At 44.3% G+C, this 24,574-nt stretch overlaps 1 protein-coding gene across 2 annotated transcripts in view; it reads left to right on the plus strand.

Moving 5' to 3' along the window:
- Positions 1 to 24,574, plus strand: part of LOC139373036 (fibroblast growth factor 14-like) — a 49,558-nt gene that overhangs the window by 7,547 nt on the left and 17,437 nt on the right. Inside the window, exon 1 of one of the 2 annotated variants that reach the window (XM_071113046.1) lies at positions 5,932 to 6,085. The exons of the other annotated variant lie outside the window; for it this stretch is intronic. Within the exon in view, the coding sequence (XP_070969147.1) occupies positions 6,016 to 6,085 (70 nt within the window). The 5' untranslated portion in view covers positions 5,932 to 6,015. Of the gene's footprint in view, positions 1 to 5,931; positions 6,086 to 24,574 lie in introns of those variants that run through there. 2 annotated transcript variants of the gene reach the window in all.

The raw sequence follows: 24,574 nt of genomic DNA on the forward strand, positions 1-24,574 counted from the left end.
AACTGATGTGACCTGACAACAGGACAGAGGTAACAGCTGATGTGACCTGACAACAGGACAGAGGTAACAACTGATGTGCTGGTGACCTGACAACAGGACAGAGGTAACAACTGATGTGCTGGTGACCTGACAACAGGACAGAGGTACAGAGGTAACAACAGGACAGAGGTAACAGCTGATGTGACCTGACAACAGGACAGAGGTAACAGCTGATGTGACCTGACAACAGGACAGAGGTAACAACTGACGTGACCTGACAACAGGACAGAGGTAACAACTGATGCGACCTGACAACAGGACAGAGGTAACAACTGATGTGACCTGACAACAGGACAGAGGTAACAACTGATGTGACCTGACAACAGAACAGAGGTAACAACTGAGGTGCTGGTGACCTGACAACAGGACAGAGGTAACAGCTGATGTGACCTGACAACAGGACAGAGGTAACAGCTGATGTGACCTGACAACAGGAGAGAGGTAACAGCTGATGTTCTGGTGACCTGACAACAGGACAGAGGTAACAGCTGATGTGACCTGACAACAGGACAGAGGTAACAGCTGATGTGACCTGACAACAGGACAGAGGTAACAGCTGATGTGACCTGACAACAGGACAGAGGTAACAGCTGATGTGCTGGTTTCCTGACAACAGAACAGAGATAACAGCTGATGTTCTGGTGACCTGACAACAGGACAGAGATAACAGCTGATGTGCTGGTGACCTGACAACAGAACAGAGGTAACAATTGATGTGACCTGACAACAGGACAGAGGTAACAATTGATGTGACCTGACAACAGGACAGAGGTAACAATTGATGTGACCTGACAACAGGACAGAGGTAACAACTGATGTGACCTGACAACAGAACAGAGGTAACAGCTGATGTGACCTGACAACAGGACAGAGGTAACAACTGATGTGCTGGTGACCTGACAACAGGACAGAGGTAACAACTGATGTGACCTGACAACAGGACAGAGGTAACAGCTGATGTGACCTGACAACAGGACAGAGGTAACAGCTGATGTGACCTGACAACAGGACAGAGGTAACAGGTGATATGACCTGACAACAGGACAGAGGTAACAGCTGATGTGCTGGTTTCCTGACAACAGAACAGAGATAACAGCTGATGTGCTGGTGACCTGACAACAGGACAGAGATAACAGCTGATGTGCTGGTGACCTGACAACAGGACAGAGGTAACAGCTGATGTGCTGTTGACCTGACAACAGGACAGAGGTAACAGCTGATGTGACCTGACGACAGGACAGAGGTAACAGCTGATGTGGCCTGACAACAGGACAGAGGTAACAGCTGATGTGACCTGACAACAGGAGAGAGGTAACAGCTGATGTGCTGGTGACCTGACAACAGGACAGAGGTAACAGCTGATGTGCTGGTGACCTGACAACAGGAGAGAGGTAACAGCTGATGTGACCTGACAACAGGACAGAGGTAACAGCTGATGTGACCTGACAACAGGACAGAGGTAACAGCTGATGTGACCTGACAACAGGACAGAGGTAACAACTGATGATTTGACCTGACAACAGGACAGAGGTAACAGCTGATGTTCTGACACACCAGTGCATTGTGATTTTAGTGTCTGCCTGTTGACACAATTATATACAATGATACATTGAGCTGGACAGCCCCAGAACAGAAAACACCTTTATATACAATGATACATTGAGCTGGACAGCCCCAGACAGAAAACACCATTATATACAATGATACATTGAGCTGGACAGCCCCAGACAGAAAACACCATTATATACAATGATATATTGAGCTGGACAGCCCCAGACAGAAAACACCTTTATATACAATGATATATTGAGCTGGACAGCCCCAGACAGAAAACACCATTATATACAATGATATATTGAGCTGGACAGCCCCAGACAGACAACACCATTATATACAATGATACATTAAGCTGGACAGCCCCAGAACAGAAAACACCTTTATATACAATGATACATTGAGCTGGACAGCCCCAGAACAGAAAACACCTTTATATACAATGATACATTGAGCTGGACAGCCCCAGAACAGAAAACACCATTATATACAATGATATATTGAGCTGGACAGCCCCAGAACAGAAAACACCATTATATACAATGATACATTGAGCTGGACAGCCCCAGACAGACAACACCTTTATATACAATGATACATTGAGCTGGACAGCCCCAGACAGAAAACACCTTTATATACAATGATACATTGAGCTGGACAGCCCCAGAACAGAAAACACCTTTATATACAATGATACATTGAGCTGGACAGCCCCAGAACAGAAAACACCTTTATACACAATGATACATTGAGCTGGACAGCCCCAGACAGAAAACACCATTATATACAATGATATATTGAGCTGGACAGCCCCAGAACAGAAAACACCTTTATATACAATGATATATTGAGCTGGACAGCCCCAGACAGAAAACACCATTATATACAATGATACATTGAGCTGGACAGCCCCAGAACAGAAAACACCTTTATATACAATGATATATTGAGCTGGACAGCCCCAGACAGAAAACACCATTTTATACAATGATATATTGAGCTGGACAGCCCCAGAACAGAAAACACCATTATATACAATGATATATTGAGCTGGACAGCCCCAGACAGACAACACCATTATATACAATTATACATTAAGCTGGACAGCCCCAGAACAGAAAACACCTTTATATACAATGATACATTGAGCTGGACAGCCCCAGAAGAGAAAACACCTTTATATACAATGATACATTGAGCTGGACAGCCCCAGACAGAAAACACCATTATATACAATGATATATTGAGCTGGACAGCCCCAGAACAGACAACACCATTATATACAATTATACATTGAGCTGCCCAGCCCCAGACAGAAAACACCATTATATACAATGATACATTGAGCTGCCCAGCCCCAGACAGAAAACACCATTATATACAATGATACATTGAGCTGGACAGCCCCAGACAGAAAACACCATTATATACAATGATACATTGAGCTGCCCAGCCCCAGACTGGAAACACCATTATATACAATGATACATTGAGCTGGACAGCCCCAGACAGAAAACACCATTATATACAATGATACATTGAGCTGCCCAGCCCCAGACTGGAAACACCATTATATACAATGATACATTGAGCTGCCCAGCCCCAGACTGGAAAAATACGAGAAAAGGGAGATTTGCTGAATTGTCCATTTCTCTTTTTTCTCTGAACTGCACTACTAGTACAAGTCCTGTGTGAGTTCATACTTCTGAGGTTGACATGTCAGTGTGTGTGTGTGCATATCTGTGTGCGTATTGAAGTGTATGTCTATGTTTGTGTATGCGCAATATCAAATCAATAGTGAGTGGTAAGTGGTAGCTCTCTTCTCTATTCTCTTCTCTCTTTCTCTCTCGTTTCATGTCTCTCTGTTTCGCTCTCTCTCTCTCGTTCTCTTCTGTGACTCTGTGGCCCGGGCCTGAGGCATATATATTTTTACCACCCACCACACTTCCTCTTTGTCTACTGGCTGGTGTTAAAGGCGTGTGCCCAATACATAACGTGCTGCGGTTTGCCCTGCTGCCTCTCCTTTTCTGTATGTCTAAGAGGAGTTTATGGATTATTTTTACCTAATGACATTACAGGGTTTAGTTGACCATTCTTATGGTTTCTCATTATGACATCACAAAGGACTTTGTTTACCATTCTAAATTAGTCTCATTATGACATCGCAAAAGACTTGTTTGGTCATTTTAACAGATCCCAATTGATGGCATCACAAATGACTTTGTTGAACTTTGTAACAGATTCCAATTGATGACGTGTACTGTATAATTCTGACAGAGCATAATGTACATTTGTTTAAATAATTGTTAAATCAATGAGGGTCTTCTCTTATCTCGCTGCTGCTTATGTCCAAGAGGGTTCAGAACTATACATTTCTCTATTTCAAATCAAATCAAAGTTTATTTGTCACATGCGCAATACAACAGGTATCACCTTACAGTGAAATGCTTACTTAAAATAAAAGCTACAGATACAATCGTTAGGTTGTAAATTAGATGTTGTGGTGCAGTGCCGCCATGTGAATCTGTGTGTGTGTCTGTGTGTGTGTGTGTGTTTAACTATTCTTGTGGGGACCAGAAGTGCCCACAAGAATAGTAAACATAAAACATTTGACCAACTGAGGACATTTTGTTAGTACCCACAAGGTCAAATGCTATTTCTAGGTGGTTTAGAGTTAAGGTTAGAAATACGTAAGGGTTAGTTTTAGGGTTATGAGTTAGCGTTAGGGTAAAGTTTGGGGTTAGGGAAAATAGGATTTTGAATGGGACTGAATTGTGTGTCCCCACAAGGTTAGCTGTAGGTTGGTGGTAGATGGAAGACCGTGTTGCCAAACCGAGTCCTTTGAAGAATGTCTCTGGTTGTCAATTGGATACGTTGTAGTAACGTCGTTGGGTGATAGACGGAATACTCTGTTTGTTCCTTCCTAACCCTCGTTGCATCTGCTGTTGCTAACTCAACGTCTAGGAGGTATCACTTCTGTAGTGAATAAGAGTTCAAAGTTCATACCATTCGCAACCAAAGCTCACGCTGATGTTGGCTTCATTCTGTAGTTATTATCTGAACCATTCTGACATAGGACCGTCGTCCTACACTCTCGGAACAGGAAGTTATATTGTCGTCAAGGGCTTGTATAGGAAGGGAGAGGAGGGCGTGTTTGAAAAGTTTTATAGCCCATGTCCCTTCACAGGGGCGGGCCACTGATTAAGCAGCCCTATCCTATGAAAACCCAAATCTCACATTTTAGAAGCTAAAGTCACATTTCATCCCATCACGAATAATTTCATATTCAAACATTTAAATTGAACAACAATTCCATGTGAATCCGATAACTCTGATGTGTAGACTTTCCACTGTAGAGTTTGTCATCTGATCATTGATGAGAATGTCTCAGATGACAACCTAACTGACATCATATTCATTACCACCGCATATGTTCAATTGTTTGGATTAGCAGAATATAGTTCATTTCCACCCCACCTTCTGATGTTCCCAGAATCTCTATGTTCATTTTAACCAAGGTTTTTGCAAATGTAACATCAGTAGGGTAGAGAGAGGAAAAGGGGGAAGAGGTATTTATGACTGTCATAAACCTACCCCCCAGGCCAACGTCATGACAGCAGACACATAGCTTTAAACAGTCACTCTACACTGATGTACATCTATGTTTTCTCTACTTCTGTTTTCATGTTTAGTTTGTTCTCTAATACATTATCCAGTATCTGAAAACTGCTTATGATTCCCCCATGTCCTCGCTTGCTCCTCACTGCAACACACACTCATCCCCCCTTCTGTAACAATAACAAACCCACGACTGAATGGCCTACATTTCCACAGAATGTTGATCCCTGGACTACTTTACCTATAACTCCTCGCTGCAACACCTTTATTTCCACGTTTATGCAGCCTGGCCTACATTACCCATAACCCCACACATTTCCCCACGTGAGTTTATGCGTGTGTGTGTGTGTGTGAGTGTGAGTGTGTGGTAAAGGTTTAGAGGTTTCCCTTCAGGTCTATATGTTGTCATAGTGAGGGTGGAAGTGAGGACAGATACCAGTGCAGATATCTCTGCTAAGCATACTTCAACAGCATCAGAAGTGGAGCCAGTAGACAGACTTATAAGGACCCCAGTCAACAACATTCCTGGTGGCCATTCTCTCTCTCTCTCTCTCTCTCTCTCTCGCTCGCTCTCTCTCTTTCTCTTGCTCTTGCTCTTTCTCTCTCTCTCTCTCTCTCTCTCTCTCTCTCTCTCTCTCTCTCTCTCTCTCTCTCTCTCTCTCTCTCTCTCTCTCTCTCAGTGTTTCTTATGAGGTCCTGATGACTGTGTGACACAACAGAGATATTCCTAGCCCTGGGTGTGATATAGGGAAGGGGGAGTGGAGAGATATAACCGGGGGTCCATGGAGGGTGTTTGTGTCGCTCATGGATTTAGAGACATTGCTGCGGATAACAGAGAGGAGGATACGTACTGCATTGGGGAAACTCACACCAGGTAAGGAATGGGTTAGATAGTTTGAAAAAGAGAGAGGGAGAGGGAAACAGAGTGAGGGAGTGAGGGAGAGGGAGAGAGGTAAAGGGAGAGAGGGAAAGGGAAAGGGAGAGAGGGAAAGGGAGAAAGGGAGAGAGGGAAAGGGAGAGAGGGAAAGGGAGAGAGGGAAAGGGAAAGGGAGAGAGGGAAAGGGAGAGAGGGAAAGGGAAAGGGAGAGAGGGAAAGGGAGAGAGGGAAAGGGAAAGGGAGAGAGGGAATGGGAGAGAGGGAAAGGGAGAGAGGGAAAGGGAAAGGGAGAGAGGGAAAGGGAGAGAGGTAAACGGAGTGAGGGAGAGGGGGAGAGGGAGAGAGGGAGAGGGGGAGAGGGAGAGAGGGAAAGGGAAAGGGAGAGAGGGAAAGGGAGAGAGGGAAAGGGAGAGAGGTAAAGGGAAAGGGAGAGAGGGAAAGGGAGAGAGGTAAAGGGAGAGAGGGAAAGGGAGAGAGGTAAAGGGAGAGAGACAGAGTGAAAAGGAAAGAGAGGAAAGGCGGGTCACGGGATGTTACCGTGGTTGTCTGGTCAGGACACTCTGGTAAGTCACTGGGTTCCTGTTGGGTCACAGATGAAGCCTATTGGATGTTTCAGAATACTATTGCACTGGGGGAAATTGAGAATCAAACCAACAAGCAGTTGATGCCTGAATTGTCTGCTTGTTCAATCTGTAAACCTGTAGCTAGTCATCTTTGGTATTTGTTTTTTTATAAAGTTAAAAAATATTCTGTCTGGCCCATTGTGATGTCCTCATGCCATATTCAGTGTGGCCCTACAGGGATTTCATTATAACAAATGCTATCATTGTAGATTTTGTCTGGCCCTATTGTGAAGTCATCATGTCAAATTCCCACGGGCCTTGTTGTGATGTCATCATGTTACAGTAAATTCTGTCCATGCAGATCTGTCTGTCCCTATTGTGAAGTCATCATGTCAAATTCCCACGGGCCTTGTTGTGATGTCATCATGTTACAGTAAATTCTGTCCATGCAGATCGGTCTGTCCCTATTGTGATGTCATCATGTCAAATTCCCACGGGCCTTGTTGTGATGTCATCATGTTACAGTAAATTCTGTCCATGCAGATCGGTCTCTCCCTATTGTGAAGTCATCATGTCAAATTCCCACGGGCCTTGTTGTGATGTCATCATGTTACAGTAAATTCTGTCCATGCAGATCGGTCTGTCCCTATTGTGATGTCATCATGTCAAATTCCCACTGGCCTTGTTGTGATGTCATCATGTTACAGTAAATTCTGTCCATGCAGATTCGGTCTGTCCCTATTGTGAAGTCATCATGTCAAATTCCCACTGGCCTTGTTGTGATGTCATCATGTTACAGTAAATTCTGTCCATGCAGATCGGTCTCTCCCTATTGTGAAGTCATCATGTCAAATTCCCACTGGCCTTGTTGTGATGTCATCATGTTACAGTAAATTCTGTCCATGCAGATTCGGTCTGTCCCTATTGTGATGTCATCATGTCAGATTCTATCTAAATTGGAAGCAGTTGCTTTTCTTTCTGTCCCCCTGGTCATGATTTAACCTCCAAATTCGCACACACACACACACACACATAAACACGCACAGTGTGACCTGACCCCTGAAGTTTGTAAAGGTGTTTGATAAGGCAGGCGTCAGACTCACGTCTCTGTCTGAGGACTCTGTTTGAAGTGTGTGTGTGTGTGTGTGTGTGTGTGTGTGTGTGTGTGTGTGTGTGTGTGTGTGTGTGTGTGTGTGTGTGTGTGTGTGTGTGTGTGTGTGTGTGTGTGTGTGTGTGTGCCTCAGGATTCATATGTCTCAAGCATCTCAGAGTAGGAGTGCTAATCTAGGGTCAGGTCCCCTCTGTATATGAAATCTTATTCATTGTGATCTACAAGGCATTACTGATCCTAAATCAGCCCTCTGACTCTGAGACACTTGGTACATACAGCGCCAGGTCTCTTTCATACCATCTCTAGTCCTTCTCATCCTTAAATGTCGGCATAACATCAGATTGTTGGATTAAGGGGATGCAGCATTAGGTCTAAATATCCATGTAGCTGCACCTTTTGTAGTGCAGAGTAACGAGATGGGATTGAGTTAATGGGTTTATAAGCTCTCTGTGAAAAGAGGTATGAGGTGAAACTAGAGAAGGTGGATGGCGTGGTCCAAGTTAGATCATGCTGAGTACCAGGTGAACCAAATCAAGCCCATCATAGTCCATCATCCTTCCTCCTGTTTATGGGGTTCTATCATTGCTACTGTCATTACTAAGTTCAGCCTGGTAGATGGAAGGAAAGTTGACATGGATCATAACAGGTTGTGTATGAAGTGACGTGACACTAACGATATGGACACAGGAGTAGGGATGTGATGAGAGGTGACATTAGGTCATACTATCCCTGACCTATTCTAAGGTTGAGGTGAACACACACACACAGGTTCACACATGCATACACCTTTTGCTGTGTTTCGCATCTCCCCAATGGCCTCTCTAGACCCCAAATACAGAACTCGGGAGAATCTGAGCCACACACGCACAGAGACACACACACACAGACATACACACAGGTCCCCAAAGCCATCACTCAGGAGAACTTGATTCCTTGAAGCAGCAGAGTGTAGGCCTTTAGGAGCCAAACCCCCATCGACCCTCAACGGGACCTCTAACTCACCTCCAGACAGACAGGAGGAGAGAAAGGGAGTTGTGAAGGGGAGAGAGAGGAGGAGAGGACATAGACATGGAAGGAGAGGTTGAGAGGTGGAGGAGAGAGAGGAAGAGAGGAAATAGACATGGAAGGAGAGATTGAGAGGTGGAGGAGAGAGGAGGAGAGAAATAGACATGGAAGGAGAGGTTGAGAGGTGGAGGAGAGAGAGGAGGAGAGAAATAGACATGGAAGGAGAGGTTGAGAGGTGGAGGAGAGAGAGGAGGAGAGAAATAGACATGGAAGGAGAGGTTGAGAGGTGGAGGAGAGAGAGGAAGAGAGGAAATAGACATGGAAGGAGAGATTGAGAGGTGGAGGAGAGAGGAGGAGAGAAATAGACATGGAAGGAGAGGTTGAGAGGTGGAGGAGAGAGAGGAGGAGAGAAATAGACATGGAAGGAGAGGTTGAGAGGTGGAGGAGAGAGAGGAGGAGAGAAATAGACATGGAAGGAGAGGTTGAGAGGTGGAGGAGAGAGAGGGAGAAAGGAGATTAGGTTTTATTTAGGCCCATTTATTTGCAAAGCCTTACTACATCATCACTGAATCGTCATTGGACCACAGATGCCATCACTGTAACTTGATTGGTTGGCAGATGTCATCAATGAAACATGAATGGACCAGAGATGTAATCAGTGACTGACTGGAAGGTGAATGACAGCCCCCCCATGTTACAGCGAGGTTACTGACTGGATGGTGAATGACAGCCCCCCCATGTTACTGAGAGGTTACTGACTGGATGGTGAATGACAGGGTGGGCGGGAGGGAGGGAGGGGTAGCACTGGTTTGGACATTCAGTGCTTCAGATAGTCTTTTTATAGCAACGATACTCAGCCTAGTTCCCTGGCTGAGAGGAACAGGACGGAGAGGAAGAGGAAGAGGAGGGAGAGGAAGAGGAGGGAGCATAAAGGGAAGAGGAGGGAGAGGAAGAGGCTTCGCTCCAGCCTGTTAAATCAGAAATAGTTGACATTTTACAGTAACTCTCTCTCGCTCTCTCTCAATTCAATTAAATTCAAGGGGCTTTATTGGCATGGGAAACATATGTTTACATTGCCAAATCAAGTGAAGTAGATAATAAACAAAAGTGAAATAAACAATAAAAATGAACAGTAAACATTACAGTCACAGAAGTTCCAAAATAATAAATACATTACAAATGTCATATTATGTATATATACAGTGTTGTAACGATATGCACATGGTTAAAGTACAAAAGAGAAAATAAATAAACATAAATATGGTTTGCATTTACAGTGGTGTCTGTTCTTCACTGGTTGACCTTTTCTTGTTGTAACAGGTCACAAATCTTGCTGCTGTGATGGCATACTGTGGTATTTCACCCAGTAGATATGGGAGTTTATCAAAATCGGAATTGTTTTCAAATTCTTTGTGGATCTGTGGGAAATATGTATCTCTAATATGGTCATACATTTGGCAGGAGGTTAGGAAGTGCAGCTCAGTTTCCACCTCATTGTGTGGGCAGTGAGCACATAGCCTGACTTCTCTTTAGAGCCAGGTCTGCCTACGGCGGCCTTTCTCAATAGCAAGGCTATGCTCACTGGGTCTGTACATAGTCAAAGCTTTCCTTAATTTTGGGTCAGTCACAGTGGTCAGGTATTCTGCCGCTGTGTACTCTCTGTTTAGGGCCAAATAGCATTCAAGTTTGCTCTGTTGTTTTGTTAATTCTTTCCAATGTGTCAAGTAATTATATTTTTGTTTTCTCATGATTTGGTTGGGTCTAATTGTGCTGCTGCCCTGGGGCTCTGTAGGGTGTGTTTGTGATTGTGAACAGAGCCCCAGGACCAGCTTGCTTAGGGGACTCTTCTCTAGGTTCATCTCTCTGTAGGTGATAGCTTTGTTATGGAAGGTTTGGGAATCACTTCCTTTTACATATGTGGTTGTAGAATTTATCGTTCACAGCTTTGTGGAAGTTACCTGTGGCACTGATGTTTAGGCCGAGGTATGTATGTTTTTTTTGTGTGCTCTAGGGCAATGGTGTCTAAATGGAATTTGTATTTGTGGTCCTGGCGACTGGACCTTTTTTGGAACACCATTATTTTGGTCTTACTGAGATTTATTGTCAGGGCCCAGGTCTGGCAGAATCTGTGCAAAATATCTAGGTGCTGCTGTAGGCCCTCCTTGGTTGCGGACAGAAGCACCAGATCATCATTCTAGTAGGGTGAGGCCGGGTGCTATAGACTTTTCTAGTGCCCTCACCAATTCGTTGATATATATGGGTGGGGCTTAAGCTGCATCCCTGTCTCACCCCACGGCCCTGTGGGAAGAAATGTGTGTGTTTTTGCCTATTTTAACCACACACTTGTTGTTTGTATACATGGATTTTATAATGTTGTATGTTTATCCCCCAACACCGCTTTTCATCAATTTGTATAGCAGACCCTCATACCAAATTGAGTCGAAGCCTTTTTTTAAATCAACAAAGCATGAGAAGACTTTGCCTATGTTTTGGTTTGTTTGTCAATTAGGGTGTGCAGGGTGAATATGTGGTCTGTCGTAAGATAATTTGGTAAAAAGCCAATTTGACATTTGCTCAGTACAGTGTTTTCACTGAGGAAATGTATGAGTCTGCTGTTAATGATAATGCAGAGGATTTTCCCAAGGTTTCTGTTGACGCATAGTTATTGGGGTCAAATTTTTCTCCACTTTTGTGGATTGGGGTGATCAGTCCTTGGTTCCAAATATTGGGGAAGATGCCAGGGCTAAGGATGATGTTAAAGAGTTTTAGTATAGCCAGTTGGAATTTGTTGTCTGTATATTTGATAATTTCATTGAGGATACCATCAACACCACAGGCCTTTTTGGGTTGGAGGGTTTTTATTTTGTCCTGTAGTTCATTCCAGGTAATTGGAGAATCAATCCAGTGGGCTCTGATAGTCTGTAATAGTTTATTCAAAGATTTGTATTTGATCATGTATATGTTTTTGCTGTTGGATCTTTGTTATAGAGCCAAAATTATTTTAGAAGTGGTTTACCCATACATCTCCATTTTGGATAGATAATTATTTGTGTTGTTGTTTGTTTAGTGTTTTCCAATTTTCCCAGAAGTGGTTCGATTCTATGGATTCTTCAATTACATTGAGCTGATTTCTGACAAGCCTTTCCTTCTTTTTCCGTAGTGTATTTCTGTATTGTTTTAGTGATTCACCATAGTGAAGGCGTGGACTCTGGGTTTTCTGGGTCTCTATGTTTTTGGTTGGACAGGTTTCTCAATGTCTTTCTTAGGTTTTTGCATTCTTCATCAAACCATTTGTCATTGTTGTTCATTTTCTTCGGTTTTCTGTTTGAAATGTTTAGAATAGATAGGGAAGCTGAGAGATCAAATATACTGTTAACATTTTCTACAGCCAAATTTACACCTTCACTATTACGTTTCCACACTACATTCCTTCTATCTATAGCATTTCTTAATATTACTCTGTGATTTTGCTGTGGTCTGATAAGGGTGTCAGTGGGCTGACTGTAAATGCTCTGAGAGACTCTGGATTGAGGTCAGTGATAAAGTAGTCTACAGTACTACTGCCAAGAGATGAGCTATAGGTGTACCTACCATAGGAGTCTCCTCGAAGCCTACCATTGACTATGTACATACCCAACGTGCGACAGAGCTGCAGGAGTTGTAACCCGTTTTTGTTGGTTATGTTGTCATAGTTGTGCCTAGGGGGGCATATGGGAATGCTGTCACCTCCAGGCAGGTGTTTGTCTCCCTGTGTGCTGAGGGGGTCAGGTTGTAATATTTATATATTTAACCTTTATTTAACCAGGTAGGCCAGTTGAGAACAAGTTGTCATTTACAACTGCGACCTGGCCAAGATAAAGCAAAGCAGTGCAACAAAAAACCAACACAGAGTTACACATGGGATAAACAAACATACAGTCAATAACACAAGATAAAAATCTATATACAGTGTGTGCAAATGGAGTAAGGAGGTAAGTCAATAAATAGGCCATAGTAGCAAAGTAATTACAATAACACAGAAGTGATAGATGTGCAGATGATGATGTGCAAGTAGAAATACTGGTGTGCAAAAGAGCAAAAAAGTAAATAAAAACAATATGGGGGTGAGGTAGGTTGTTGGGTGGGATATTTACAGATGGGCTGTGTATAGGTGCAATGATCTGTAAGCTGCTCAGATAGCTGATGCTTAAAGTTGGTGAGGGAGATATAAGTCTCCAACTTCAGCGATTTTTGCAATTCGTTCCAGTCATTGGCAGCAGAGAACTGGAAGGAAAGGCGGCCAAAGTGGGTGTTGGCTTTGGGGATGACCAGTGAGATATACCTGCTGGAGTGCGTGCTACGGGTGGGTGTTGTTATGGTGACCAGTGAGCTGAGATAAGGCGGGGCTTTACCTAGAAAATACTGAGGTTGGGGGGCACTAGAGATATGTGACCACTTGGTGGTGTCACAGGTACAGACATAGCCTTGTGGTACAGGTACAGACATAGCCTTGTGGTACAGGTACAGACATAACCTTGTGGTACAGGTACATACATAGCCTTGTGGTACAGGTACAGACGTAGCCGTGTGGTACAGATACAGACATAGCCTTTTGGTACAGGTACAGACATAGCCTTGTGGCACAGGTGCAGACATAGCCTTGTAGTACAGGTACAGACATAGCCTTGTGGTACAGATACAGGCATAGCCTTGTAGTACAGATACAGACATAGCCTTGTAGTACAGGTACAGACATAGCGTTGTGGTACAGATACAGACATAGCCTCGTGGTACAGGTACAGACATAGCCTTGTAGTACAGGTACAGACATAGCGTTGTGGTACAGATACAGACATAGCCTTGTGGTACAGGTACAGACATAGCCTTGTGGCACAGGTACAGACATAGCCTTGTAGTACAGATACAGGCATAGCCTTGTGGTACAGATACAGACATAGCCTTGTGGTACAGATACAGACATAGCCTTGTAGTACAGGTACAGACATAGCCTTGTGGTACAGATACAGACATAGCCTTGTGTCACAGGTACAGACATAGCCTTGTGGTACAGGTACAGACATAGCCTCGTGGTACAGATACAGACATAGCCTATTGGTACAGGTACAGACATAGCCTTGTAGTACAGGTACAGACATAGCCTTGTGGTACAGATACAGACATAACCTTGTGGTACAGGTACAGACATAGCCTTGTGGTACAGATACAGACATAGCCTTGTGGTACAGATACATACATAGCATTGTGGTACAGATACAGACATAGCGTTGTGGTACAGATACAGACATAGCCTATTGGTACAGGTACAGACATAGCCTTGTAGTACAGGTACAGACATAGCCTTGTGGTACAGATACAGACATAGCGTTGTGGTACAGATACAGACATAGCCTTGTGGTACAGGTACAGACATAGCCTTGTGGCACAGATACAGACATAGCCTTGTAGTACAGATACAGGCATAGCCTTGTGGTACAGATACAGACATAGCATTGTGGTACAGATACAGACATAGCGTTGTGGTACAGATACAGACATAGCCTATTGGTACAGGTACAGACATAGCCTTGTAGTACAGGTACAACCATAGCCTTGTGGTACAGATACAGACATAACCTTGTGGTACAGGTACAGACATAGCCTTGTGGTACAGATACAGACATAGCCTTGTGGTACAGATACATACATAGCATTGTGGTACAGATACAGACATAGCGTTGTGGTACAGATACAGACATAGCCTCGTGGTACAGGTACAGACATAGCCTTGTAGTACAGGTACAGACATAGCGTTGTGGTACAGATACAGACATAGCCTTGTGGTACAGGTACAGACATAGCCTTGTGGCACAGGTACAGACATAGCCTTGTAGTACAGATACAGGCATAGCCTTGTGGTACAGATACAGACATAGCCTTGTGGTACAGATACAGACATAGCCTTGTAGTACAGGTACAGACATAGCCTTGTGGTACAGATACAGACATAGCCTTGTGTCACAGGTACAGACATAGCCTCGTGGTACAGGTACAGACATAGCATTGTGGTACAGGTACAGACATAGCCTTGTCTGAGTGTGCGTGTGCATGCGTATGTGTGTGTTTGTGTGTGAGAGCAAGCTAGTTAACACAAGGAGTTGGGAGGAGGGATGCTGCAAAGTAACCTGAATGCCTGTGGAGTTAGAGTAGCATTCAAGTCTCTATTATTTAACATGTCCTGTGTTTATGCTGTTCAAAACCTTTTTCAACCTCTTCACTGCTTTTACACTGGTGTAGAAAGAAAAGCTTTTTGGGGTTACTTGGTGCATATTCAGTCATCAGAAGTGTCTCTGTTAATCTGTTTGGCGTTTTCAACATCTTGTTAGTTAGATATTCTGTGTCATTGCAAGGTTACAAGAGATGTGAGGTTGGTGAAAATGAAGCATCCACTCCACAAAATAAATGTTGAATAAAAAATGATGCCATTTTTATTTTTGTCTGGTTGTGTCTGGTTATTGTTGGGTCCATGGTAGTGTTCTTTCCCTTTGCATCCTATGTTTCTCTGTGTATTCAGCTGGAATACTAATCTAAGGTCAGTTTGGCATCCCGTAATCACCCACAGATCACTTGTTGTGGGCTAATATTGACACTTTTGTCTGTAGCCTGACCATTACCCCTGACTCCTCCCATATAGAACATTCCAATATTCCCATTGTCTACTGCCCAGAGGTTCCTCATAGTTATTCACCAGACGTTACCTAGGCAACAGAGGGGTGGCACTGCAGGAGGACTGTCCCGGCTTCATCAACCGAGTGTGTGTGTGTGTGTGTGTGTGTGTGTGTGTGTGTGTGTGTGTGTGTGTGTGTGTGTGTGTGTGTGTGTGTGTGTGTGTGTGTGTGTGTGTGTGTGTGTGTGTGTGTGTGTGTGTGTGTGTGTGTGTGTGTGTGCTGCGTGCGTGTGTGTGCTGCGTGCGTGCGTGCGTGCGCTGTGACTCAGCACATCAGTATGTAAAAGAGAGAGATGGTTATCCCTCCACGCCCCCACAGGGAAACCTATAGAAGCTGTGATGTGTTTACTTCTCCATCTCTCTCTCTATCCGTCCCTCTCTCTCTTCTTTTTATCTCGCTCTCCTTCTCTCCCTCCTTCCGTGCACTGTCTTCCTTCTCTCCATCCCTCTCTTCCTTCTCTTTCTGAGTCTTGAATCCTTTGCAAACCCCTCTCTCTCTTTCTCTCCCTCTATCTGCCTCTCTTCCTCCCGCTCTGCCCCGCCCACCCATGACTCACACCCAAGGGGATCCCTTCATTAGCAGAGGGGTTGATTGTGCTTTTCATTTTCACTAAATGTCTTGTTCCGCTATCAAATATATAATGGCCTTTTCTGTTGTATACTAGTTTTGTATAACGGTCTAATTGTCATTCTCTGATGAACACACCTACAGTATTAATAACTCCTAGGGTATTATTCATTCACTATGATTAAGTTTCCATTCGTGTAATCATATATCAGCTTAGACTATCGTTCTGTAAAGAGAGAATAAAGAGAGGAGGATGGAGAGAGAGAGGGGGAAGAGTGTTGTGCTCCTGTGTTACCTATGGAGGGAGCTCTCCTCTCCTCTGCAGAAAACAAAATATCCCTTTCTCTTTATCCTTCTCTGCCCTTTTTCCCGATAACCTCATTCGGAAGGATGTAAAAGGAAAGGATGCAGGACAAAGAAATATATAGCATACACACATAAACAGTCCTACAGACAGGATGATCAGCTAATGTATTGATTTAAATGTGGAAGATAACCAACTCCCCTAGGGATATAACACAGCAGCTTCTTTACATCATCTCCCTCTCTTTCTCTTTCTCTCTCTCTCTCATTCTTTTTCACACACTCATCTGCATATGTAGTAATGAGGCCCTTTGGCATAGATAGATAGATAGAGAGAGAGAGAGAGAGAGAGAGAGAGAGAGAGAGAGAGAGAGAGAGAGAGAGAGAGAGAGAGAGAGAGAGAGAGAGAGAGAGAGAGGAAGAGAGAGAAAGAGAGAGAGAGAGGAAGAGAGAGAGAGAGAGAGAGAGACATGAGAGGAGAGAAAGAGAGAGAGAGAGGAAGAGAGAGAAAGAGAGAGAGAGAGGAAGAGAGAGAGAGAGACATGAGAGGAGAGAAAGAGAGAGAGAGAGGAAGAGAGAGAGTATGTTAGAGTGTTTTTAAACCGTTCGTTCCACTCTTATTCACTACATAGACAGAGAAGGGGGTTTTGGGAAGAAGGGGGTGAAGTGGGTGAACGTTTCCTTTTGAAGTTTTTTTTTAAATATTGAAATGAGGAGAAAGGATTTTTATGTAAATGTAGTCAGGAAGCTTTGATTTATTAATGATCCTCAACAGCAGTTGACCTGGATAAAAACATCAGCACAAAGACAACAAGATGTTTTATTTCCATTCCCCACTGTGCAATGTGTGTGCAACCTTGTGTGTGTGTGTGTGTGTGTGTGTGTGTGTGTGTGTGTGTGTGTGTGTGTGTGTGTGTGTGTGTGTGTGTGTGTGTGTGTGTGTGTGTGTGTGTGTGTGTGTGTGTGTGTGTGTGTGTGTACTAAAATCAGTAAGTAGATTTAAATAGATGTAGCCCTCTTTCTGCTTGAAGTTCTCTGGTCAACCACATGTGTAGCGTTATGAACATGTGGCGATAGAGCATTTGGGACAGGCAGTGTGCTGGTTGGTATTCATTCATATTACACCACGTTATGGGATGCCATACACCAGGTCTGACCATATGGCCAGTAAGTACTGTAGTGTGAAAAGACCTGTTGGTAAGTAGGCTGTGGTACCATAACCCTATAGGCCTACAGAGTAACTGGAGAGGATTCAATGAGATAGATTTCATGCAACCTGCACCTTACTGTGTTGCAGCAGAGGATGATTAGATGCACAGCGGTAAAAGTCAACTCTTGGACTGCTTATTACAAGCGCCTTCTTTTTCTGGACACTCTGGCGCCCCCAAGCGGTCAAATTCCAGCTTTACTTTATTTTTCGGCAACCCAATCCTTTGCTGTAGGCTGAATGAAGCTGGAGCTCTCCTGCAGGTATTTAGCCTTTTTGAACGTCATCAGATTTGAAAAGTCTATGCCTTCTGAATTTTGGAAAAGTAAATTATGTTTCGTTGTAATATTAATGTCAATGGCTTGTAACTGTCACGGAGAATCACATCGAATTCTCATTATTCTGTGAGTCTGTGTTCGGGAACACAACGTGCAGGAAACCCACCGGATCTACCCGCAGAGGCAGCCACTGACCTGAGCTCGGTAGGCCTTTCATTTATTAAACTGAAAACGGGGCGGGTGTACAGTTCAGAGCACTCCGGCTGGCTACCGTATCTCTCCTGTGAATCGACGCTGGTTCATGCATTTTTAAAACTTTAATTCTGCCTCCAAAGCCGATACAGATTCAAGAAAGTGCCTCACTAAGCTAAACGCGATTGAAAATGTGCCAAACTGTTTGTCTTGAATTAATGGTTTTGACCAGATCATTTAATTACTGGGAGAGAGAGACCAACTGTAGATGGCTCTGTAGAGTTTCAATTCCTTTACTGAAATGTAACAACAATCCTCGGGAACCACATTGAAACAACCTACCACAGAGGATAACCTCCAATGAAGGAGGTATTCTCACGTTTAGGTTGAAAATATTTAGTCAATTAAAACTTGAATTAATCCGGGATGAAGCCCCATTGAGATCACGCATCTCTGCTTCAATGGGGACCTTTCCAGACTTGTCCCTTTTCCAGGCAGCAGGTGAAGGACACTCTTCTACCCGGGAAGACGATGACTCACTGCTTTCTATGTTTAAATTGTTTATGACCTGGTTAAAAATAGGCTAGCTTGCAGTTTGGTTAACATTATGAGGAAAATGCCAGTTAGTCTTGAGATATTTTCACGTGGATTATTTATAGGCTACTCCTCAACTCAAGGGTCATGTTTACGCACAGCTCAGCCGCAGACAGCATGCGATTGGTGGAACTGTAGGCCGCGGTCGCTGCCCATGGTGCTGAAATCAGACGTGGCTTTGCTCCGGTCAGAAGATCTGCGCTCCCATGTTATTAATGAATTCAACTGACCAAAAGGATAAACTTTCCCTCAATTTTACAGCCCATCGATTCGTTTAATTGAATTATAGATACCATAACACGGACTATTTTGCCATTTTGATTGGTTTTAATGCCGTCTTTTATGGATTGTGTCTCAATGATTGTGTTGGGTGATATAAGGGTGAAAACATTTCTCCATACTGTCCCGTGTTTTTGTACATGACTCAATGCAGGAATACAGGAGTGGCGCTGACTGGGATCTCTTTACACGTGCACGTGATATTTCTAGGCCTATACTAAAGAACATTCAATTGCTAATTAAACGTTTTGGGGACTTTCTCCACTTGACAATGTGCTGGGTCTCTATCTTTCATCTGATCAAGATTAACATCAGATGAGGTGTAAACATTCTCAACGTTGGCTATACAGTTACATGTCTATCTCCGGCTCGGTGTCTGCTTCTTGTGAAATATACAACACGATATATCAATCAGTGTCCGGATGGTGTGTACAATGTATTAGCAACAGTTGGAGTTGGAGTAAGACAGTATACAGTATACTCAAGTTTCAGTCGGTGTCTAGTGCTAACGGTTACGTTTATGCGGAGGGCGTTCACTCGCTTGTGGTCATTTATATGGTATTTCTTTCCGAACGGTTTCTCCAGAACGAGGGGGCTTTGGTCTGACGCACAGACTCTTGTTTTCATCTGAATGGTCTGGCTGTTCCCGTTTCCTTTGATTGATGAGTTGAAGGAGAGCGTTTGATGTAGCCTACCTTTTTTCACCCCTTATTCATATCTGAAAGCAATTCATGAGCCAACAGGAGTCGTGTCCTGTCCCCTTTCCCTTCTCACGGAGGAAAAACAGTCCCGACGTGCTGGATGAAGTTTCTGAAGCGTGAAATAAAATTGCGTCACCATTTTACCTGATGCAGAGAAGTTCCTCCGGGCCTTTTTTTAAGACAAGATTATTATTATTATGATTTAGTTATTTGATTCCAATCATCCCGATTTGGTCATTGTGTGCTCCTCCGTTATTCGTTTCTATTTTTTCTATTTTTGGAGAAGAGATTTGCGGATTTGCATACGGACTTGGTGAATCTGTGCGCGCGAGGCAAGCATCACACACCTCTCTTCCAAGGAGCAAGCCCCACCCGGGAAGCGTCTGGGGCTTGCGTCCTTCACGAGATAATTACGTTAAAATCGCTCCGTATGTTTTTGAGAGTATGTCTGACAGACTCCTTTAGCGCGTGGCTTCAAATTCGCATGTTCACATTTTCGATGGGCTTGTTTTTTGTCGATCACCGGTAGAAGACGGGAGGTAGTCTAAACATTTTTGGACGAGGAGAAGAACGAAACCTTTCGACAATTATTTTCGTGTTTTTGGACTATGTGACATCAAACGTCACAGATATTTAATGATAAAATATGACCAAGTACGGATATCGGAAATGTTGTCAGTTTGGAAAACCTTCTTCTCTACAAGGATTCACGCAGTCAAATTCGAAATCATTTGACAACAACGGTGACAGATTATTAGTTGTTGAATGGCCATGATAAAATGACAACGCAATGTTCTGTATCCTCACCGAAATGTGGTATTTGGACTTGATTGCGTAGTGTCGAAATGTTTTTCTGACGGATAAAGAAGATACATTTTATAGACACAACTATGGGGCTGTAGCTGCAGACCGAACATAATCGCTTGTTGTTCCGTCTGCGCTCCGTGCCCAAAGGAAAACGGGGAACGGGCTCTGTGTTTCCTTTCCCCCCGGGTTGTTTCGGTTGAGACATGGCAGCTATTGCCAGCGGTTTGATACGACAGAAGAGACAGGCACGGGAACAACAAGTCCACCGGCCGACGCCACACCGACGGAGGCGAAGCCCCAACAAGAATAAAGGACTTTGTAACGGGAATTTGGTCGACATCTTCTCCAAAGTGAGAATCTTCGGCTTGAAGAAGAGAAGGCTACGGAGACAAGGTGTGGGCTGAGCGGAAAGCGCGGGAGACGCATGGATACGTTACGGTTGTCATTATGCGCGAGGGAGAGAGCATTCTTACGTTAGCTCCAACGGTTCAATAGTTTACCCCTACATGCATTAATAAAAACAGGTAGTTAACGAAAGTAGCCTAAGCAGTGTGGCCGGTAAGTTTGACCACATTGCTCTTTCATTCCTTACAAATATAGTTATTGTGATAACATTGACTCTCTCGTCCTCTCGACAAGGCTTCAAATCACGCATTTTAATTAGCCTAGGAGTTGAGACTAAAGTGGGAAAATAACGATTTCTAGCCTAATCTTTCATTGATTGGTTTACTGCTGATTGCCTTTCTGAGTGAAGGGTTTGAGTCGGACAAAATCGATGTTACAGTTAGGTGTTACATACAGATGCAAATACGTTTGATGGGTGGATAGGTGAATCATGTTGCCGTATTAAATATCTCACCAAACAGTTGGCTATTTTATAGGTATTCATTACAGAACTTGAATCAGGTTGAGTCAAAGAACAGACAGCTTTTGAAACGTAGTCTATTGAATTTGCCATATCTTGATTCATACATACAGTATAGCTGACACCACCAATATACGAAAATGACATCATAACAAGCTCTGTATGGCAGGGGGTAACTGGCATGACTGGTCTCAGGAGAGAGAAGGGGGGTAACTGACATGACTGGTCTCAGGAGAGAGAGGGGGGGTAACTGGCATGACTGGTCTCAGAAGAGAGAGAGGGGGTGACTGACTGTGAGCGCAGCAACCTCAGTCAAGTGACAGCCATTTTGTCAAAGCCAATGACATTCAGTGCAACCTGTGGCCTTATAGATGGGGTGCATGCATGTAGAACACAGTACAGTCTGAGACACATGGTGTGTGTGTGTGTGTCTGTGTGTCTGTGTGTTTGTGTGTGTGTGTAGTTGAGGGGAGTTGCCTCAAGCATCCTGTCAAAAATGAAATATGAATTCAGGGTTTCTTAACCTCGGAGTGAGCAGGGGGTAAGAGGAACGAGAGGAGGAGGAGAGGTGTGAAGGGAGAGAGAGAGGAGGAGGAGGAGAGGTGTGAAGGGAGAGAGAGAGGAGGAGGAGAGGTGTGAAGGGAGAGAGAGAGGAGGAGGAGAGGTGTGAAGGGAGAGAGAGAGGAAGAGGAGGAGAGGTGTGAAGGGAGAGAGAGAGGAGGAGGAGAGGTGTGAAGGGAGAGAGAGAGGAGGAGGAGAGGTGTGAAGGGAGAGAGAGAGGAGGAGGAGGAGAGGTGTGAAGGGAGAGAAGAGAGGAGGAGGAGAGGTGTGAAGGGAGAGAGAGAGAGAGGAGGAGGAGGAGAGTAAGGAGAGGTGGGGTGGAGGAGGAAAGGGGAAAGGATGCGAGGGATTGAAGGAAGAAGAGAGTGGAAGAGTGGGAGAAAAGGAGAATAATGAAAGAGGGGTTGGCAGAGAAAGAAAGAAAGAGGAGATGGACGGAGGAAGAGAAGGATGAAAAGGGGAGGAGAGGGAGTGAAGGAAGAAGAGAAGAGTAGAGAAGGATGGAAGGTGGGATAGAAGGAATGGTTCTTTGATCTGTTGAACATCTCTTTTGTTCCCGATTCATTTTTCAGTAAGACAGAGAAAAGGTCATGTCTGGTTTGATTCCAGAAGGAACTACTGCCCCCCTCTCTTCCCCCTCTCTCCGTCCTTCATCTACCATTTTCTCTCCAGGGTCTCCTCTGTTTATGATACAGTACATCTCTCTATCTTAATCTCTTTTCCAAATCTCTAGTCTCGCCCATCTGCTTTCTGAACATTCTCAACCATCTAAATGAACAAGAGGAGTTCTAGGAGGCTGGAGTCATTCTGATACACTCTCAGCTGACGTGTTGGGATATAAGAATTCTCAGAATGTAAAGATGAAAACTTCTGTGGTATCCCTATCTGATATCTGAGAGAGTTTACAGGGCTGTGTGTGTGTGTGTTGGAGGGGAGGTATAATCCCTTACTCTTATCGCTCAGATTGTGATGGTGATGTTTAGACAGTCCCCTCTCCCTTCTTCTCTCTCTTTCCCTCTCTCCTCCTTCCTCCCTTACAACTTGTTTCTTCCACTACTCATCTCCATTCTCTCCTCCTCGTCTCTTCTTCCACTATCCCTCCCTCCCTCCCTCCCTCCCTCCAGCTGTGGTAGCTTCTGGTTGAAGCCTGGCCATATATCCTCAGGCTCTCACCTCTCTTTTCTCCTCTCCTCTCCTCTCGCCTCTCTTTTCTCCTCTCCTCGCGCCTCTCTTTTCTCCTCTCCTCTCGCCTCGCTTTTCTCCTCTCCTCTCACCTCTCTTTTCTCCTCTCATCGCGCCTCTCTTTTCTCCTCTCCTCTCGCCTCTCTTTTCTCCTCTCACCTCTCTTTTCTCCTCTCCTCTCGCCTCTCTTTTCTCCTCTCCTCTCACCTCTCTTTTCTCCTCTCCTCTCACCTCTCTTTTCTCCTCTCCTCTCACCTCTCTTTTCTCCTCTCCTCTCACCTCTCGTTTCTCCTCTCCTCTCGCCTCTCTTTTCTCCTCTCCTCTCACCTCTCTTTTCTCCTCTCCTCTCGCCTCTCTTTTCTCCTCTCCTCTCCTCTCACCTCTCTTTTCTCCTCTCCTCTCACCTCTCTTTTCTCCTCTCCTCTCACCTCTCTTTTCTCCTCTCCTCTCGCCTCTCTTTTCTCCTCTCCTCTCACCTCTCTTTTCTCCTCTCCTCTCGCCTCTCTTTTCTCCTCTCCTCTCACCTCTCTTTTCTCCTCTCCTCTCACCTCTCTTTTCTCCTCTCCTCTCGCCTCTCTTTTCTCCTCTCCTCTCACCTCTCTTTTCTCCTCTCCTCTCACCTCTCTTTTCTCCTCTCCTCTCGCCTCTCTTTTCTCCTCTCCTCTCACCTCTCTTTTCTCCTCTCCTCTCACCTCTCTTTTCTCCTCTCCTCTCGCCTCTCTTTTCTCCTCTCCTCTCGCCTCTCTTTTCTCCTCTCCTCTCGCCTCTCTTTTCTCCTCTCCTCTCGCCTCTCTTTTCTCCTCTCCTCTCGCTTCTCTTTTCTCCTCTCCTCTCACCTCTCTTTTCTCCTCTCCTCTCACCTCTCTTTTCTCCTCTCCTCTCACCTCTCTTTTCTCCTCTCCTCTCGCCTCTCTTTTCTCCTCTCCTATCGCCACTCTGACTGCGTGACTGGGTCTGAATCCTGGCGACACACACATAAGGTTTTCTGAAGGGCAAACATAGACTCTCCTCCTCCTTATCTATGCCTCTCTTCCCTCTTTCCATCTTTCATTCTCTCTCTCTCTCTCTCATAGGTAATGTTCAAATACTGTGAAAAGCCACCCTCTCCTCTTCTGCTTCTTGATGTAGTGAAAAATGTGTTCTTCCTTCTTACACCTTCTTTCAAGTAGTCACACATAGCAGAAATCAATCATTGGTCATAGAATCCCTAGGACATGTATGTTACAGGAACATCCACCATCTGTAGTTGACCTGAGAGCCCATGTAGAGTCCATATATCCCTGATTTAGAGTAGCCTACCAATGATGACAACTACTGTAATGATTGCTCTCGTGCAATACAGAATCTTATGATATTGACATTTTGATTTATGGCGACAGGTATTATTCAATACATGTTCTATTCAATAGGTCAATATCATTTTGATTAAAATCCTCATAGGGAGGACACCAGAGATTAGCGGTGTTGGAACAACGCAGACAAAGACGGGGAAATACCTTCCTCTGGATAAGCAGACAGGGACCTTGGAATCAGGAGACTGTATCCATGGCAACCCAGACAAAGAGGG

The sequence above is a fragment of the Oncorhynchus clarkii genome, chromosome 18 (genome assembly GCF_045791955.1).
Source record: "Oncorhynchus clarkii lewisi isolate Uvic-CL-2024 chromosome 18, UVic_Ocla_1.0, whole genome shotgun sequence".
NCBI lineage: Eukaryota > Metazoa > Chordata > Actinopteri > Salmoniformes > Salmonidae > Oncorhynchus > Oncorhynchus clarkii.